Source organism: Tenrec ecaudatus, chromosome 7 (genome assembly GCF_050624435.1).
Source record: "Tenrec ecaudatus isolate mTenEca1 chromosome 7, mTenEca1.hap1, whole genome shotgun sequence".
Classification (NCBI taxonomy): domain Eukaryota; kingdom Metazoa; phylum Chordata; class Mammalia; order Afrosoricida; family Tenrecidae; genus Tenrec; species Tenrec ecaudatus.
Genome location: NC_134536.1, coordinates 154755288 through 154774625, shown reverse-complemented (window position 1 = coordinate 154774625; position 19338 = coordinate 154755288). Strand labels below are relative to the sequence as shown.

At 45.5% G+C, this 19338-nt stretch overlaps 1 protein-coding gene across 1 annotated transcript in view; it reads right to left on the bottom strand.

Moving 5' to 3' along the window:
* DSP (desmoplakin) overlaps positions 1-16526 on the bottom strand; it is a 49965-nt gene extending 33439 nt beyond the window's left edge. The window contains exons 1-3 of the mRNA XM_075555274.1: positions 16163-16526; positions 1598-1700; positions 105-253 (exon numbers count right to left, since the gene is read on the bottom strand). Coding sequence (XP_075411389.1) covers positions 105-253; positions 1598-1700; positions 16163-16350 — 440 coding nt within the window. The 5' untranslated portion in view covers positions 16351-16526. The remainder of the gene's footprint in view (positions 1-104; positions 254-1597; positions 1701-16162) is intronic.
* Positions 16527-19338: the final 2812 nt, after the last annotated feature.

Sequence of the window (19338 nt, the reverse complement as noted above, 5' to 3'; positions counted from 1 at the left end):
GCTCCCATGGAAGGGGACTTGGCTCACAGGACTGGAGTCTAACCGGGCTTGCTGCATTCCTCTTCCTGAAGTTGGCCTAAACCCACACTCTCTATTGGCCCTACCGTTTCTGATAAGCATCACAGGGCTGGCCCATTTGCCGCATCTCTCTGATCAGGCTGTCGGTGACTTCAATCTGGTCGTTGGCCTGGGCAAAGCATTCGTCCAGCTCCCTACTCCGAGCAAGCTGTAGTCCATCTCCATATTTCAGCTCCTACGGGAAAGAATTCACATAAAGGACAACAGACATCACACTAGAGAGAATAGCTCCATGTGCATATTAAAAATACTGAGCCCTGACAAAATAACGATGTATAAATTACCAAGGGCACATGAGGGAGGGGGCAGAGGGGAGGGAGGGAAAAAAAAAAGAGGACCTGATGCAAAGGACTTAAGTGGAGAGCAAATGCTTTGAGAATGATTGGGGCAGGGAATGTATGAATGTGCTTTATACAATTGATGTATGTATATGTATGGATTGTGATAAGAGTTGTATGAGTCCCTAATAAAATGTAAAAAAAGAAAAGAGGAGAAAAAAAATGATTAGGGCAAAGACTGTACAGATGTGCTTTATACAAATGATGTATGTATATGTATGAACTGTGATAAGAGTTGTATGAGCCCCTAATAAATTGTTAAAAAGTCGAGTTTGTTTGTTTTTTAACTGGATGAAATCACCTGGGACCAGAATTCACACAATATCTAAAGTTAGGAAACGGGGTCATTGGATCATCTCCCAAGAGTCCATAAAGAGCCTGCTTCAAATACAGACCAACTCTTTCCTGGGGGTGCTTTGAGGAGAGACCGGCTCCAGGTCTACTCCTACGTTCACCTCTGCGTTTGGGAGATGGGGGGCTACATTCCTAAAGCAGAAAGACCCAACTCAGGGAGCGACAGTAGAGGTACCATGGCCTCAACATGCTTTTACGTGTAGTTAGCAAACTCGAAGCCAGATGCGAATGCTGCGGTGTTTTACATAACGAAACCTATGACTTCTAAATTTAAGGAACTCCTAAGAGGGCTCTATCACAAGAAAAACCATGAGGCCCTACACAAACATTCCTTTAATTTTCAAATGTGTATTTCCCCACATTGTAATGTTTCTCAAATGCAGTTGTCCTTTTCCCCCTACCCCCAACATGGCCATTCTTTCTGGGGGGGGGGAGTCCTATTTAATAGATTGTTTATATCACAACCCAATGACATGAACGCATCAGGTGGCATGTCTAAGAAGAGAAAGTATTACAAACTCACATCAATAACAATAGGTGAGTGCCATTCCCACCAGGTGGCAATTTGTAGGGTAAATAGTTGTTGGGAGAAAAACAATAACTTTGTGTGAGGACTGCTTCCCATTGTTAAACCCACATCACAAGTAGGCTGAGAGGACACACAGCCTACTCTGTCTGTTTTGAAAAGGATTAGTGAGCTATGTGAATGAGGTCATCGTATAAGAATGGATTGGTCAACACCAGGTGAGTCTAAGCCAGCAAGGAACAAGATCTGGTGCTGGGCAGGACAAGGACTGAGGGAACTGACCAGAACAATGACAACTCACAGGCTGCACAATCAGCTCCGCCCGCATCAGGCAATCCGCGCAGTTCTGCAGCAGCTCCTGGATGGTGTTCTGGTTCTGGTGCCGAGACAGCGTGCCAGTTTGACTACGGCAGAAAACACAGGGAAAGCAGCTGTGAAAAGACCTGTATCTATTGCTACAATAATCTCATACTTTCCAAAGAGTTACAGAAACGGAACAAAAGCATTGCCGGCCTTCTGTATCTTTCATTCCTGAACTCACATACCTTTCACATGGATTCACCAAAGGCCGTGTGTGTTTCACCGCTCTCTCCTGTCCGTGTACACATGCCTATTTATGTGTGGGTATATACTGAACATGTACACATGCCTATTTATGTGTGTGTATATATTGAACATGTACATGTGCCTATTTATGTGTGGGTATATACTGAACATGTACACGTGTCTGTTTATGTGTGTGTATATTGAACATGTACACGTGCCTATTTATGTGTGTGTATATACTGAACATGTACACATGCCTATTTATGTGTGTGTATATATTGAACCAGCATAATCATTCCTCTTGACCTCCAAATTCTTAAGTGTGTAAGGGACACTCACTCATATAACCACAGTACAGGCCCCAAAAGCAAGAAATCAAGAATTGGTATAATACTATTTCCTAATCTACTAAACATTATTAGAATGTTATTAATTAGTCCCATTGAAAAAAACCGGAGGGGAGTTCAACATTCAATCCATTTCCCTTTTAATTTCAAGTTGTAAAAGTACGTTTTCCAAAATGGTGCACGACTATTTCAGCTTCTGTAGATTTGGTTTCAGCATCACCCTATGCTACCAAGCCAACCAGAGGGAGGCAGGACAATGTCCCTGGCACATCTGACTGAAGGGGAAAGTGGGTGATGAGGGGTAAACTCACTCCACACCAGTATTTCTGCAATCATAGCAAAAGACAGCAATGGCCCAAACAAACAAAGGATTGGTAAGAGGACGGTGATGGAAACGTAAATACTTTTCCGGTAAAACAAGCCTCTGGATCCTTGCTGGTGCGCTGCTAACCTGAGAGGCACTGGTGCAAACCTACCAGCTGTTCTGTGGGGACAAGATGAGAGAAGGCCACGCAAAACTTGCCTTGGGTCGCTGTAAGTGGGGATCAACCCACGGCAGCGGATGCTGTTTAGTTGGTTTCCTCTCAAAATGATTCTAATAAATATTTTTCTCTACGCGGATCCTCATCAAAATGTGTGCTGAGGTGAAAGAAGCCTGGCAGGAGCCTGAAAGCAAGGTAGTGCGAGAGAGGAAAGTAGATTGTCCAGAGTTCAAAAAATGAGATGCCTCCGGCAGCTTCCTTTGCTCCACTATGCACGTGAATCTACAAGGTAGCCAGGTTTAGAAAGCAGTTTTACTTCTCAGTTTCCCAAGATCCATTAGACGGCAGCACAAACTCACATGAGTTAGTTAAAGAGAAATGTGTTTTCATGTGGTAAAACATACAGAGCAAACCAAAAATACCATCGTAAGGATTTTGAAGCGCACAACTCAGTGATAGGGGTTATCTCCATCACATTGTGTAAATATCACCAGGTGGCATTTCCAAAAGTTTTACATGACCCCAGACAGAAGCAGTGGCTATGTGTGAGGGAGGCTGCTAACAGGTAAAAATATGTGACTTGAACTCATGGGCAGGCATCCTCTTCTAGAGCTGCACCTGCGGACTGTGCGGTCTGAATCCACCACCAAGATGTCTGCTTTCTACTCTGTCCTACAGGTGGGCTAGAGTCAGAATCGACCCCACAGCAATGGGTTTCCAAACAAAACTCAATGCTCAAGAGAGCTTTCTCTTGTACATAGGGTGGTTTCGTTTGTTTTTTAATTAATCATTTTATTGGGGACCCTAACAGATATAACAATCCATAAATCATCTATATCAAGCAAACTTGTACCAATGTTGCCATCATCGTTTTCAAAATCTCATTTTTGGTAATTTAATTAATGGATTTATTTTTGTTGTTAAAAATATGCATAGCAATGGATACACCAATTCAACATGTACAATTCAGTGACATTGATTACATACTTTGAGGTACACACTTCTCTCTCTGTTTTCAATCACTTTATTGGGGGCTCATATAACTCTTATCACAATCCATACATACATCAATTGTATCAAGCACGTTTGTACATAGGGTTGTTATGAGTCAGAACCAACATGACGGCACCTACGAACACAACTTACCACATATACTCGTGTATAAGCCTAGTTTTCAGCACAAAAAACAAAACAAAAAATGTGCTGAAAAACTGGGGTTTGGCTTATACACGGTCAGTGGCATAAATGGATGTCATCTGGTCAAGCCCAACTAAAAAAAGGAGGAAATCCCATGAAGCCTGACATAGAGTTAATAGCAAAGTGGGTTCGAGATGCATGGGAAGACATTCCAGGAGACATGGTGTGACGCGCCTTCCAGAAATGTAGTATTAGTAATGCTATGGATGGCAGTGAAGACTGCGCTTTGTATGAAAAACGACAGCAGTGATGGTGATGACGGCGATCTCAGTGAGGTCAGCGTCTATGATGACCCCACACCAGCTGAAGTTCTGCATTGGGATCTTGATGATGATGATGAATCCAGTTTTGAAGGATTTTAACTCTTTACATTTTAGCTTGGCTGCTGATTGAGCTCAGGGAATTGTACTCTTAAGGTTTCATTGTTGATACCTTATTGTTTTTGTTGAACCTATTTTCCACTTCCTGTGCTGCTTTACTAATGTTAAATGACTTGTTGTCCTTTTATTTATATTTTTATTTAAAATAAATATTTAAATACATTACCCCACTGATGTCTCAATTTTTAGTCATTTTATTTTCATTTGTTTTGATTATTGAAACTCACCAATAGCTTCTGCATTTTCCACCCTAGGCTTATACTCAGGTCAATCAGTTTTTCTGGTTTCCCAGGTAATAATTAGGTACCTCGGCTTATACTTGGGTCGGCTTATATTCGAGTATATACGGTAATTACGTAATATTCAAGAAAAGCGCTCTGTAGTGTGCTCCAAGAAGACAGCGTTCCCATGGGGCTTCAGAGCCATCCGGCCCCCTTCCCCAGGACCACGCTGGCCTGCTTTGATCTGTTTGATGTTCTGGATTTTGTCATGGGAGTTTATGTGCACATGCATGAGTGCTTCAAATGAAGAACGTCACTGGTTAAAAAAAAAAAGTACAGGATGGAAAATCTGAACACAAGTCTGAGTTTGCCATCACACCATGGGAAAGACTGACTTTCTTTTTCTATCACCTGTGGGGTTCCTCCCACCCAGCCAGCTCCCCGACATGCCAGCACTAGCGAGTTGCGGGTGAGGAACCACTCCCAGTGATGAGAACTACTGCTCTGGTCAAGCCTAGACAACGTGCTCCGGAACCGTTCACCTATCAAAACTAGGATGCCCACCCCACCCACCCCGCCCCTCCCAAACCGACCAGCGAGTCAGAGTTACGGCAGAGATCTGGCACATGCCTCCTACTCCTTGATGCCAATGAGATCACATCTCTTGTCCTGACTTGTGGAAGATTCCAATGGACTTAGAATCGGAACACTTTCCCAGACGTTCCTACTGTAAAATCGAGGAAAGAAACAAAGGAGGAAAATACAGAGAATCAGAAACCTCCTTTAGAACTCTCTGTGGATAAGGAGCTGGAAAGCTCTTCTGTGATTATATTTGTCAAAATGTTTCCTCTGGGGATGCCAGCACACTTATTCCGAAAATTAGAATTTTTGTTCAGCCATTTGGTTGAGGAGGTAATTCCCATAAAGAATGCCAATCGTGGCACATGGAAAGCCAGAGTTGAAAAAAATGATTTAATAATATATACTCAAACCCAATGCCAGTGAGTCAGTTTTGACCCATCGACTCCCATAGGACAAAAGTAGCATTGCCCCCTTGCGTTTCAGAAGCTGTCAGTCTTTGGAGAAGGCTGCATACCTTCACAGAACCAAAATGCCTTTTCCCCAAGGAACCGCGGGCGGATTTGAACTTCTGACCTTGTAACATATTCTGCTACTACTACCGCAGTGAACATTCTCACAAGCTGACCTATCAGACAGAGGCAGATAGAAGAGATGCGATGAGAGGTATACTGGAACTTTCTCTGCCATCTTTGCAAATTTTGTGTGAAATTATTCTAAAACTACAAATGAAAGGTACAAAACCAAGCTAAAACAGCAACAAAAACTGGCAAAAAGACCAAGATGTATGTGCAACATTTCTAAGCAGGAATCTATAACCCCACATTCACTTGACAGCAAAATATAAAGCTCCCCACCAGCTTCTTTGCACCCCACGGCTATAATGTAACGGGAGCTTGGCAATTAAACACAGGCTTATAACACCCTATTTTAAATATGGGTGGACTGAGCATCTCCACTTTTGTTTAGTCAGGTAGAACTCTTAGAGCTAGAAGACATTCCGACATAGAGAGGGTGGGTTACATTTTGAATCTACACACACTTGAAAACAAATAAAAACAGGTAACCATAAACTGTTAATAACGTACTAGAAAATAGTTCTTTATGCTTTGCCTATATTCGCCATACATTGTTGATAGTCACTAAAGTCCCCTGCTTAGCATTTTAATAAACAGATTAATGATTAGGTAGAAAGGAAAAAGGAGCGGGGTGGCGGGGTGTTCAACCATTAAAACAGTTTGGTTTCCAATTTCCTTTCATCAACCCAAACAAAAATCTGTATCCTGGAAGCAGTAACTCCCAATTCTCACCTCTTTCAGTCCTGGCAACCAATTCTCACCTCTTTCAGCCCTGGCAACCATGCATCTACTTTCTTTCTCTAGGTAAGAGAAATCTATTCTTTTTAAGGGTGATAAAATGAAATGTTAGAGGGCTGAAACACTGAAATATGAAATCTTTGGTATTTTGTCATATATATATATGATTGTCCCATAAGAAAATATAATCTGACTAAACCAATTTCATCTTATACATAACTTTCCACGAGCGTGTTTGGTCTTATAGCAAAGTATACACAGACTATCTTTTATCCATGAGAATCATCTTCTGTTTAAGGTACAGTCAAGAATGCCATTTGCCCAAGCCTAGGGGAGGAAGGTTACCAGCTTGCTAATGGCTGAATCCACAAGATTCAGGCCAATAGAGAGTGAATGACTAGGGCAGGTATCCTCAAACTATGGCCCGCGGGCCACATGCGGCCCGCTGAGGACATTTACCCAGCCTGCCAGGTGTTTTTGCCCCATCTGTTTTTTTACTTCAAAATAAGATATGTACAGTGTGCATAGGAATTTGTTCATAGTTTTTTTTTTTAACTAGAGTCCAGCCCTCCAACAGCTCTGAGGGACAGTGAACTGACCCCCTGTTTAAAAAGTTTGAGGACCCCTGGAGTAGGTAAAGAGAATCCACCTTCAGTGGGAGGGGAGTAAGGAGGGGAAAAAGAGGAGCTGATACCCAGGACTCAAATAGAAAGCCAATATTTAGAAAATGATGATGACAACGTATGTACAAATATGCTTGAAACAATTGATGTATGACATGTTATAAGAGCAGTAAGCACCCCCCAAAAAATGATTTTTTTAAAAAATGAATAAACATTCAAATGTCAGTTTGCTTTCCTTAGCTCCATAAAGAATCCACCTGAACGATTGTAAGAAAATCAAACTGGCAGTACAAGGAGAAAGGATTAGGAGTCAGGCAAATCCAGACCCTCCCTAGCTGTACAAGACAGGTCTATTATTCATCAGGTAAGCCATGAGTTGTTTTTTTTAATGTTGGGTGTAATTTGCAACTTTGTAAATCAGATCATATTTTTGACTATGTAATTAAATTTTTCTTTTTCTTCCAAGAAGCAAAATAACTTTCCAGAAGTTTATTGGGCCTGCTTTCTCATCTGCGGGTTCCTCTACTCGCTGGTTCTACAGCTCTTTTAAAAACTGCTCCTCAAGTCTGTGACAAATGTTATCATATATTCAGAAATACTCTTAAAAAACGTACTTATTTGACAAGGGTAGAAAGATTTTTTTTTTAAGACCCTTAAGGAAACAGCAAACGCACTGCCTCTGAGTCCATAGCAACTCATAACCACCTCTAGGACGGGTAGAACGGTTGGTGAGTTTTGGAGACTGTTTATCTTCACAGGACCAGAAAGCCTCATCTTCGCCTGTAGAGCAGCTGGTGGTTTCCAACTGCTGACCTTGTGGTTAGCAGCCCCACACATAACCACTATCCCACTAGGGCTCCTTTCTGAAGTCCCTCGCACACACTCACTAACATCCGGTTGATATCGACTGAGATCGACACTGTAGGGCAGGGCAGAATCGTCCCTGTGGGTTTCCAGGACTGTCATGGTAACAGGAGTAGAAAGTTCTTTCTCCCAAGGAGGTGCCAGTGGCCTCAAACTGCTGATATTGCAAGTTGCCGCAGCCCAATGCATAACCACTAAGCTACCAGGTCTCCTTCAAAGTGCCTAGCTTTAAAGAAATCTTCGATATGGATATATATGTACAATGAAAGCAGAGGTTTAAAACTGCGTTAAGAATTGTACTAACAAGCCTCAGTGTCCAATCCTTAAGCCTTATTATTTTCAGTGGCATGGCAGATGGTAAAAAGTCATGTATCTTTTTTTGAATAAAAGAAGCATTAAAAAAACAAAACTTATTTGGGGACAGATAAATCAAAAAGATCAATCTTCTCCAACAAAAGTGTCTTTGAAAAAAGTAAGGCTCATCTTTAAAATGTTAAAACTTTTTTTTTTTGAAATTCTCTTTTGTCTTCAAACTCACAGAGACAAATGATTCATCCTACAAAGAACCTGCTTGCATAAGCATATTTTTAAAGTTCATTCTGAACGTGTTTAAACAAGCAATGGTTCCAACCATTTACACCAAAATCTCTCTATCAGTGGCTAAAGGAAAAATGCATCCTGTATTTTAATCCAAGAATGGACTACATGAATTCGTGAACAATAGTACAGAGATTTGTCTTAATTTCTACCTTCAAATGACACAATTTCCTTAAAACACACACACACACACACACAGAACAGGACTCCAGAATCAGCCAACTTAAGGTAGTTGGTTAACACTTGTTGCCAAGAACATTATAGAGAGAAAAAAGGAATATTTTCCAGAGGAGTAGCATTACACGAAGTAAAAGTACTTTAAAAAGTTTCTCTGTGTTATCAGTTTTATTATGAACTATATGCCCTTCACTAGACACTGAGCCCATGCTACCTAGCTGTGCTTATTTTTCTGTACTTCCTTCCCAAATGGGCTTGAATCCTCTTCAAGGAGCTCTTCTTTCTTTCTTTCCATCGTCTTTCTCCTCTTGTTTATTCAGTCAATACAGGGTCTTCTAGGTGTACTAACCCTGTGTCTTAGATCTCTTTGCCTTTATGCTCATGGAATAATGGCTGAGGAAAATTACAATTAAGTGTCTGTAGGAAGCTACGCTCGTTATTGAACACACGCATAGTGATTTTATGCCCCCCTTTTCACAACTGTTATTTTGTATGAGTCCCTTTAATGGGCGGGGGGAGGGTGAATTTTGCCTTAAATTTTTTTCACTTCTTGAAGACTCAGGAAACACAGAACAGCAGTGGAAAAGTCATTTGCCCACTCTTCAGAAGTTGCAGCTCCATGTCGCCTCCTGGTCACACCTTTGCCCCTAAAAGTCCACTCACCCCTTTCCCAACCAATCTCCTGACCGCCTCCGCCCATCACGCATTATTGACACACCTGTGGGCCAGACTCCTGGAGAGCAAAGTCCCAGGCTGAGTCATGAGTCCCGCCCACACGCTCCTGCTAACAATACAAGGTTTCACATAGAGAAGGTGCTTAATGAATGTTTGTTTGGCTTAGTGAAGAAGCAGAAAGAAAAAAAAAGCCAGGGCAAATAAAAGGCTTTGGTCTGAGACTATTACCAGGCATCTCATTACCTTGATTTCAAAAACTGCCCCACAGATGGAATCCACCCCACACTCCCACCCTGACAAGAAAGTTAAAAACCTAGAGATTTGTAGAGAGGCCATCCCTGACTCTGCCCAGGAGCTTAGGAAGCAGCACCCTCAATAGGAGTCCTGTTCCCTTCCATTCAGCCAACCCTCTCTTGATGTTCACAATGGTGACTGGGTTGAAGAAGGGCAAACTGATGACACATGATTAACCCTATAAAGACTTTGAAGTCAGGCAGTCTCAAGTCCACCCACAGCGCAGTCACACCAAGTTGCTGCACCTGCCTCCGAGTGCCTTCAATTGCGTGGAGTGCCTGCGTAGGTGAGGAGGGAGAACACCTGCGTCCTGGGACCAGGCATGCCTGCAGCGCACCACACATATGAAGCCCTCCTGACATGAAAACGCTCACTGTGATGGCTGCTTATATTATTATTACCCCCATAAGCCCCCCCACCCCCACAAATGCCATCAGTGGATTGTAACTCATGCCACTCCTCTAGGACAGAGTCAAACTGCTTCATGGGGTTCTCCTGTGGATTCAAACCACTGTCAACCTGTTAGCAACCCACTGCTTAACCCACCGCGCCACCAGCCCCCTGTTCTCCAAAACTGCTTCATGGGGTTCTCCTGTGGATTCAAACCACTGTCAACCTGTTAGCAACCCACTGCTTAACCCACCGCGCCACCAGCCCCCTGTTCTCCTCGTACCCGATTCTGACACTTCAACTTTGTGCTGTGATCTTTGCTCCATGTGTACTGTTAAGGACATCTTGGAGCAAATTCAGGGTGGGGGAAGAAGCAAACTCTTTAAAGAGGAAAAAGAAGCAATTAGAGGTTTAAGTGTTGAGCATTTTTAGGATTTCCTAAAATTACTCATATGACTTTCCAAGAGCTTAGACATTCAAAGATGATACATTTTAACAGAACGTTTATTGAAAGGGTAAGAAAAGTCGGAGATACCTCCTTTCCTGTAGGAAACAGGGCTGCCTATTGATCCTCACAAGTTCAAGGACAAAATGAATATTTCTCATTTGAATTACATCCCTATGTACAAACTTCCATGTAACTAAAGGGTTTTTGCTTGTTTGTTGTTTTTTTCAATTGTTTACAAGGCGTCTTCTTATCAAAAAAGCTACTCTTTTCTTTTCCGGTGCCAGACAAATGAGGAAGTAAGGGGTGTTATGTTTGTTGGTTGGTTAAGCATTTTAATTCCAAGTCCAAACTTGGACCAACGTGTTTCCACTTCCCACTAACACACTCATGTTCACAGTCACAAGGGCTTTGAAGAACTTGGACTAGACCGCCCAACTTGTTTGGGGTGGGAGGTGTTTGACTACATGTGGTATTCCTCTGGGACCCTCACGTCACATCAGAACCACAGTGGTCTGCTCCAGACAGCAGGACCCCTGAGTCTAGCCAATCTAACCCAGGTGTCAAGATCTTCAGACTGAGATGAGCCTTCCTGAACTTCCTAATCTGGAAAGACTGGTTGCCCAAGAGTTGAGTTAGATTCCCAAAGTCACACCCAACCTGTGCTTTGCTCCACCCTGAGAAGTCAGCATTGAGGTATTATGAGGGAGGGTGTCAGGCGGTTTTCCTCCCCAGGGCCTTTCAGGCAGCTGCATACTATGATGTCCTGCCTGTAGTTTGAGGAAAGGGGCTGGTTTTGTTCTGTTAACTGTATCTACCCAACAGTGAGCTGGCCTTTGGCCTCATCATATTGCTTTTGTTTCTTCCCCTGAAGCAGATGAAAATTCTATGAGTATTAAAAAGGGAATAGGATGATATTGAAATAAATATTTCACAAGAACAGGGACTAATACAACGAATCTTAAAAGGCAAAACTCATAAAAGCATTTTCAAGTAGAAAAAATATATATGTGTGTATATATATATATATATATATATATATATATATATATATATATAAACTAAGGCTTGATTTTTTTTCTTGAGCCACTGGGGTAGACTGAATTCAAATCTAACTGAACCATTCGATGTCGGGATAAACTTTCCCAAGTCATTTCAGTAGTAGAATGGGCAGTTTGCTGGGAGGCTTGAGCGGGCATGCATAATATACTTGGCATACCAGGGCTGTTTAACGCAAGGTTACTATTGTTAACTGCTGATTTAATATTTTTAGAAGAAATATAACTTCTCAAGTTTAAGAGCCATGGGAACAGTAGCAACCATGTATTAAGATACGCTGTATCTTCATGCAACTGCTTCCCAGAAAAAGCTCTGTGTTTGCACTATCTGCTCAGAGCCTGTCTCAGCCTCTCCCTGGACGCTGCCATCCAGTTCTTAACTGAAGCGCTCACTCCACCCAAGCCGGATGTACTTTCTCACTGCCTTCAGACCTTCAGACTTTCATTACTTCCCTGAGTAGCCAGTGCAAGTTGGTTCCTTCCTGCCATCTCATCCCTGTGGCAAACCACTCTACTCACACAAGCTGCGCCACAGATCCTGCCCAAGAGCTCAACTACGAGCGCCTTCCCTTTCAAGTAAGGCTTGATTTTTCCCCGCTTGAGCCACTGGGGTATACTGGATTCAAATCCACTGGCTCCCATCTGCACACACCTGACCACGGCCATCCAGCTTCTCCGATGTTCTGGCCCCAGCCTATCTTCAGCCTGGCCCAACCCATCTATCTGACTGCTTCCCCTTTTAGTGAATGCTCACAAAAGGAGGGTGTGCACCACAAGGCTTTGGCTTGGGTCAGCGTTTCTCATGTCCTTCTCTCCACCAGGGATGCTCTCTGTCCAACCACCCATGGCAATGGCAATACTCCCAAGTGCAATTCAACACGATTGCCCTGGTGGTACAGTGGTTAAGCGCACCTCTAACTGCACGGTTGGCGGTTTGAGCCCAGCAGCCACTCTGAGAGAGGCAGATGGGACCGTCTCCTTCCAAACAGATGGATTCCATACAGATTTGGAAACACCTAGAACAGTTCGACCCTGTCCTACCAGGCTATCATGAGTCCGAATGGACTCGGTGAACTTGGGTTTGCTTTTGGTTTTCTAGCACCCGCCCACCCAGGTATTATCGCCTCTGAAGCCATTTATACCCCTTGTACGTTCCACCAACCTTTAGCATGCTGATACTCATGGACTTCGTTTCCATCAAAGAACACAAATTCAAGAACCAAAATCCACACTCCTCTCAAGAAGTCCTTACACAATGGAAGTTTCCAGAAGTTCATGGAAAAATCCCATGCTCTTTTCATTCCGTTTTCCCACCACGTCTTTGACGCCCTCTGATCTTTTCACCTTCACATCTCTCCCTAGTGCCGACAGAGATGCTCAATGGATGGTGAATACGCGAATGGATTTAAGATGCATCGCGTGTCACTACAGAAGTGTCCCGAGAACTGAGCTCCGGACCACAGCTAAGGGTTCCTGTTCGGAACCAACATGGCTGGGCTTGCTAGAGGGATTGTGGCATGCTTTCATCTCATCATTAATGTGAGGCTCCTGCATCACGAGGGAATCCAGCGCACTCCCCTCCAGTCTAAAATTCAACACCAACAGACCTGTTCACCTCATGCTCTTTTAAACGATAGTTTAAAATCAACTTTAAATAGATATACCTGAGACAGCCTATGAATTTTGGTTTTCGAGTCATGCCATAGGTAGAGGAGTATAACCAGGCAATCATGTAGTTCTGAAGCTTACTGGCCCTACCTCAGGAGACCTGGTGGCACAGCAGGGCTGCTAACTGAACCCACTAGCCCCGCCGCAGAAGAGAGATTTGACCAGTCACTCTCTGGAAGATGCTTCCATGAGATTTATGACCTCAGAAACCCCGTAGAACAATTAGTAAGTATAATATCCTATATGAGAAAAACCCAAGGTACAAATTCTCAAATAGATACCTATGGCAACAGTGTAACTTTTACCAAACAGTAACAAAAAGTCAAGTAGACCAGGGGGAGAAGTTTTAAAAAATAGTTGGGGGGGGGGGGGAGGAGTGAAAAAGAGGAGCTGACATCAAGGGCTCAAATAGAAAGTAAATGTTTAGAAAATGATGATGACAACATATGTACAAATATGCTCGATACAACTGATGTATGGAATGTTGTAAGAGCTGTAAGGGTCCTCAATAAAATGCTTTAAAAAGAAAAAAGTTTCAGAATTCATCCAGCCTAAATTAGTCCCAAAGGATTGGGATGGGAAAAGAAGGGAGAATTACAAATGAGATAGAGTACTGTCCTCTGGCTCCCCAACAACAACAACAACAAAACAAAACTGCCAAACATTATTAACACAAAGGACAGACCAAGGGGGGATAAGAAATAAAAGGAGACATAAGTTTTGAGGGTCTCTACACACTCAACTTAATTGAACTAGGACACGTGCTAACCTCACTAAAATAACCTATGTAAGCATTTTGGGAAACAAATAAATTTACATTAAACTTGTAGGGTTTTTTTTTAAAACCTGTAGTTTTAATATGGGTTTTTGTGCTTAGAAAAATGTTGGTTCAAAAAATGCTTAAGAAATTCTTAGCATTCATTTAGCACAGGAGAGTTGATCCCTAAAGACTGTAAGGCCCAGATCCCTCCATAGAAGAGCAGGGTGGGATCATGTCCCCTGCAGTTTCGGTCAGTTATTTTAAAATGCACACGCCAGCATTTGTAAGCGACTTTGTGTTTTATTAATTCCTCACTGCAGAGAGGTTGGCAGACTCCCTGTCACCGCCTATCAGCATGTTCCTACAGGACAGAGGGTGGAGCTGAGGGAGACTCCATTACCTGGGTCAGGAAGGAATGCTCTGAGGCTCACTCAAGCTCTGACATCAGACTCACACTCCCCTGGAAAAATCAACAATAAGCAGCAAAAACACCCTTCCTCAGACTGTCATTTTCCCCTGGAGTCTGTTTTCCCAGCTCAGAGAGATGTAAAGCCTAACTGGTGCATAAGCGAGCTTTAACTCAGAAAGACACACTGGAAATACTATAATGGGAAAATGGAGGGAGCGTGCCTGTGGAAGAAACTATATTTATGTAGTTCCTCCACTGATGAGTGATTTTAAATATTATTCTCTAGAAAATGTACACCAAATGACAGAATGTTCAATAGCAGTAGTTACTGTTCAGTTAAAAGATTGGGGCTCTAGAGTAACAGATATTTTTATAATAACAACGTCTTGCTTTCTAAAATGCTGAAAAGTTATGGAGGAATCCTTGCAAATTGTGACTTCCCAAGACAACGTGCTTCCCAAATATTGGAAAACTGGGAGGGGGAAAAAGTCCTATCACTCAAATCATAGTAAAACAGAAGTTTTGCAAAGTAAGTTCTGGATTTAAAAAGTTGACAACGTTTCAAAGCAAACTAAAATGAGAACTTCCAAACATGTCCTTCTCTCTCTTTGTATTACTTGGCACATCCCCCCCCCCCCCGGAAATCCCCAGCTGTGTTTTGTTCGGAAAACAAACTTAAGACTTTGAAACAATTCTTTCCTAATTCAAAAAGTGAAAATAAATTCAGATGCTCTAAGGTGGGGGCGGCGGGGGTGGCAGGGTGTGTGTGCAAATCTGAGCACAAAGCAGGTTGCAACTGGAGCAGTCTCTTCAAAACTGCTGGCAAAACAAGTGTATTTGGGTGATACCACTCGGGCCATAGCGCAGGCAGTAATGATCCGAGCCTGGGGCCCCTTTCTCAAAACTCCAGGTGAGAAGACCTTCCCAAAGGCAGGCGCTGGCAGGCCAACTCCCTCGGCTCGCGTGGGCACCCACAGTAGGGATCTGGGGAGCAGGTTCACCATCTACCCCCCACCCATCACATGACCCCCTCCGTCTGGCTCCCAGAAGATCCGGAGAGGCCAGCCCTAGCCCTTCTCCTGCAGCTGCCCACAGCCTGGCTGCCCAGTGCGCAAAGTGGGTCGGCGCGACCTGGGCGCCACTGCCCCTTGTCCAGGTGCTTCAGTTCCAAAGGAAAGGGCCCTGCCAAGACCCTGGCGACTAAGGCACTCGGGTCGTTCACAGGGTGCTTCTCGCAAAAGGAGCAAAGGGTCCGACCGGTGCACTCGCTGGCGGGAGAGCTCGGCGCGCCCCGTCCCGAAAACGCCACCGGCGAGGACAAGGGAGCGCTGGCGCGGGGTCCCCTCGAGACGAGACCCCGCGAGGGCGAGACGCGCGACCTCCAGCGGGGCGCCCCGGGGAGCTCCACGGCCTTTTCTGAGCCACGGTCCCCGGAAGGGCGGCCAGCGCGCGGCCGGCCAGGGTCGTGGGTTCGCGCTGGGCTCCAGCTCAGGGTTGACTTTTGTCCTGTAACCGTCGAGCCTGGCCTAACTCCCACCAAGCGACCCGGGAAGCCCGGAGCTCGAACAAAGGGGATCCGCGCGGCCGGGGAGAGGGGCGCTCCCTGGGTGCCCTCCACCTGCGGGGCTGGAACGGCCGGCGGTGGCCCGGCCAGCTCGCGGGAAGGGAACCTGGAGAAGCCGAGTCCCCAGTCATCGTGTCCGCACCCACTACCTTCGCGCGCGCCGCGCACCGGGCACCGCGCACCGGGGAGGCTTTCTGGATCCCGGGGCGGGACGGACCTCGCCTCCTTCGGGAGCCCGTTTCCCTCCCTCCCGCTGCCCAAGGAGGACACCCACCAGTAGCCGTCCGAGTTCACCTCGGCCACCGTGCAGCGCCGCGTGCAGTAGGTCCTGCCGTTGGTGGCGCCGCCGCCGCCACCTGCGCCGCCGTAGGCCATCTCGTAGCGCAGATCGGGGCCGGACTCGGCGCGGGTCATGCGGCCCAGCGTGTTGATCCGCGGGTGGGAGCCCCCGTTACAGCTCATCTCGGCGGGGACACGCGAGAGCGGCTCAGCGCCCGGGCATACGAGGGGGGCGCGGCCGGAGGCAGCCCGGGGCGGCGGGAGAAGGCCGCGATCGCCGAGGTGGAGGGGCGGGCGCCGAGGTGTGTCCGGGACGCGCTCCCCGGCCGGTGGCCGAGCGTGGAGGTCGGGGGCTCGGAAAGGCTCCGGCGGAGCGCCCGGCGGGTGGCGGAGCAGGCTAAGGAGCTGTGGCTGCGAGGGTGGCTGGAGCGCAGAGGGGCAGCGGCGGCCCCGGGTGGTGGTGTGGGTCGGCTTCCGAGCGAGGCTCCTCCCCGCTGGCACTGGCGCCGAGGCCACACCTGGCCGGTTGCTTCCCAGGGCGGGGCCCTGCCGCCGCGCCTACCCCCCCCTTCCCACCCCCCCTGTGTCACCGACGTGCCTGGCTGCCCTCCCCACCTGCACCCTGCGGCTTGCGGCCCCGCCCAGACCTGGCCCTGTCGGGAGGGGCCTGGAGGACCTGGGGGCCCAGAGGTGGCCCTCACCTCTAAGGATCCCCTGGGGTTCCCAGGGCGGAAATAAGCTGACAATAATCAGGCCTTTCGAATGGACAGTTCCTTCTAAAACATTTACTTTTGCTCGTCCCCGAAAAGGCTGCGCACCTATGTTTGAAAAGAAACGCCTTCTTAAGGAGCAAGCGCTTTGTTTTTTAGGAGGGGTGGTTTTGTGTTCTTCCTAGGATAGCCAGGAAATTGCCTCAACAGGACGATTTTGTTTCATTTTGCTTTGTTTCAAATCATCTTATTGAGGGCTAACTTGCCGATGTTTTAAGTGTTAGAAAAGAAACTTTTTTTTTTTTAACCAAGGAAGCCCTGGCGAAGTCTTCACCATATACAATTTCTCTAACTTGAAGGAAACGAAGAAAGAATCCCAGTTCTCTTCCGTGGGAAGACATGAACCCTCAATGGCAGTTATTTTTCTTTATTTATTCTCATGGCTCTATTATATTAAAGCAAAAAAGGCTCCAGCCCGCAGCGCCAGTCTCCAAATGGTTTTAGAAGCCTTTGGGAACATGGATCCCTCTGGGTCCCTGAACACCTTCTCCCCAAACCTGGCACTTGGCCCAGCTTTTCCCAGAGCTGATGGTGAAGGGCCTCCTGGGAGTGAGCCTATCTGAGCGCTGCCATGGCCTCCTGACAGAGATCACCCACATTGCCCAGACGAGTAACTCTGAGCCAGTACATTCCTGCGACGAGCTCCAGTCCAGAGCCACACCCAGCTAGGGGCCCTGCTGATTCCGTGAGCCCTGCTGAGACACATGTCCATAGCTATTTTTATTACTTTGAAAATGGTTAAATGGCAATACTCAGCACGATTTAAAGCTGTCAACCTGATCTTCCTAAACAATGCCTTCTTATACAATGACTTTCTGAAAATGTTTATGAACCGAGAAAGTTCAAAATCAAACTATACGTGCCAAAGGAGTGGGAGGAATTTTCTACAACCGGCCATGTCATAAAACGCCTAACTGCACCTCCAAGTTCAGGCAAAAATCTTTGATAAAACTTCCCCTTTTTCTTCACCATTAGTCACAAAACTGTGACTGGTATTCCCAATCCACTGTCATCCAGTCACATCTGATTCATGGGGACCCCACAGGGCAGAGTAGATCCGCGCCCGATGAGTTCCAAGACCATAAGCCTTTACAGGAGCCGACAGCCTCATCTTTCTCCCAGGAAAGTGTTGGATTCGATCTGCTGACCTTGTCACGAGCAGCCCAATCTGCAAGCCAATTATTTTCAGTTTCGCCTCATTTTTAATGAAGGCACCAATAAATAAAATGCAAAACGTCTCAGTGTTCAAGCAAATTACTCAAACACTGAGATGTAGACAAGACAGTTTCTTCTGAAACCAAAAACGGCCGGAAAGTCAGCCTTAGCACAAACAGCTCCTGATTGGTTGGAAGGAAGGAAGGACTGGCTGGGAATTGTCAGGATGTGCAAACATTTGCATTAGAACCTACCAGATTTGAATGCGGATGGATTCCTTTGATGAACTTCATTTGTGCGGCAGATTGATAACCTGCCAGGTGAGAGGGCGATACCAAACTGAGAGATGCAAAGATGAATAAGATAGGGTCACTGGTTTAAAACGTTCTAGTAACATTTCAGATTCATTGATTTCCCCAATAGTGTGTCTGTCATAAGGGCACTGTAGATTTTTCTTTATAGACAACCTACATATATGAACATCCTCTCATCAAAAATAGCTCCAAGCAGCGAAGGGACCCTTCTGAGAGCTCACCCTTGGTATCCAGGAGTCTGGCAATACAGGCTGTAAGCAGATCCAAACACCACGCAGACTCACTTGTTTACATAACCGGGGCAACAGGCAAAAAACACAAGCGTCCAATTATGCATTTCTGACTCGCATTCCTTCCTAGCTTATCTTAATACTTCCTGTACTTCAAGTATTCCCCCAAACGGCTTCCAGCTAACCAAAGATCCTAGGTCTGGGAAGAGAATGCCTTCCTTTCTCTTTTTCTAGGAGTGTTAAGTGCAAACAGTTTGTACTTGACCACGAGCGGAAATTCAGCAGTTCAAACCCGCTCTGCAGTGACTCAGAAGATGGATCTGGTGATCTGCTTTGGAAAGATCACAGACGGGATGCACAGGGGCTGAAAAGGACCCAACAGCAACTAACTACTATTCCAACTATTCATGGTGGGGGTGGGAGGCAGATAAAATGGAGTCTTCACATGATAGAGGGATAGACATGCTCACATGGGTTAGCTAACGTGCTTCCATCTCATTTATCTATATTTGACTCTTCAAATTTAAGTCGGTGTGTATAGGGTGGGGGGAGCACGGGGGAGTGGTGGGCGAGGGATGTCAGGTAGGGAGAGTACAAGACCTTTTTCCAAAGATTGTGCTAAAAAGATGAGGTGTAATTAAGGACTTGGTAATACGGGGAGGATTGGAAGTCAGGGACCACAGTTTTATGGTTGTGCTACAG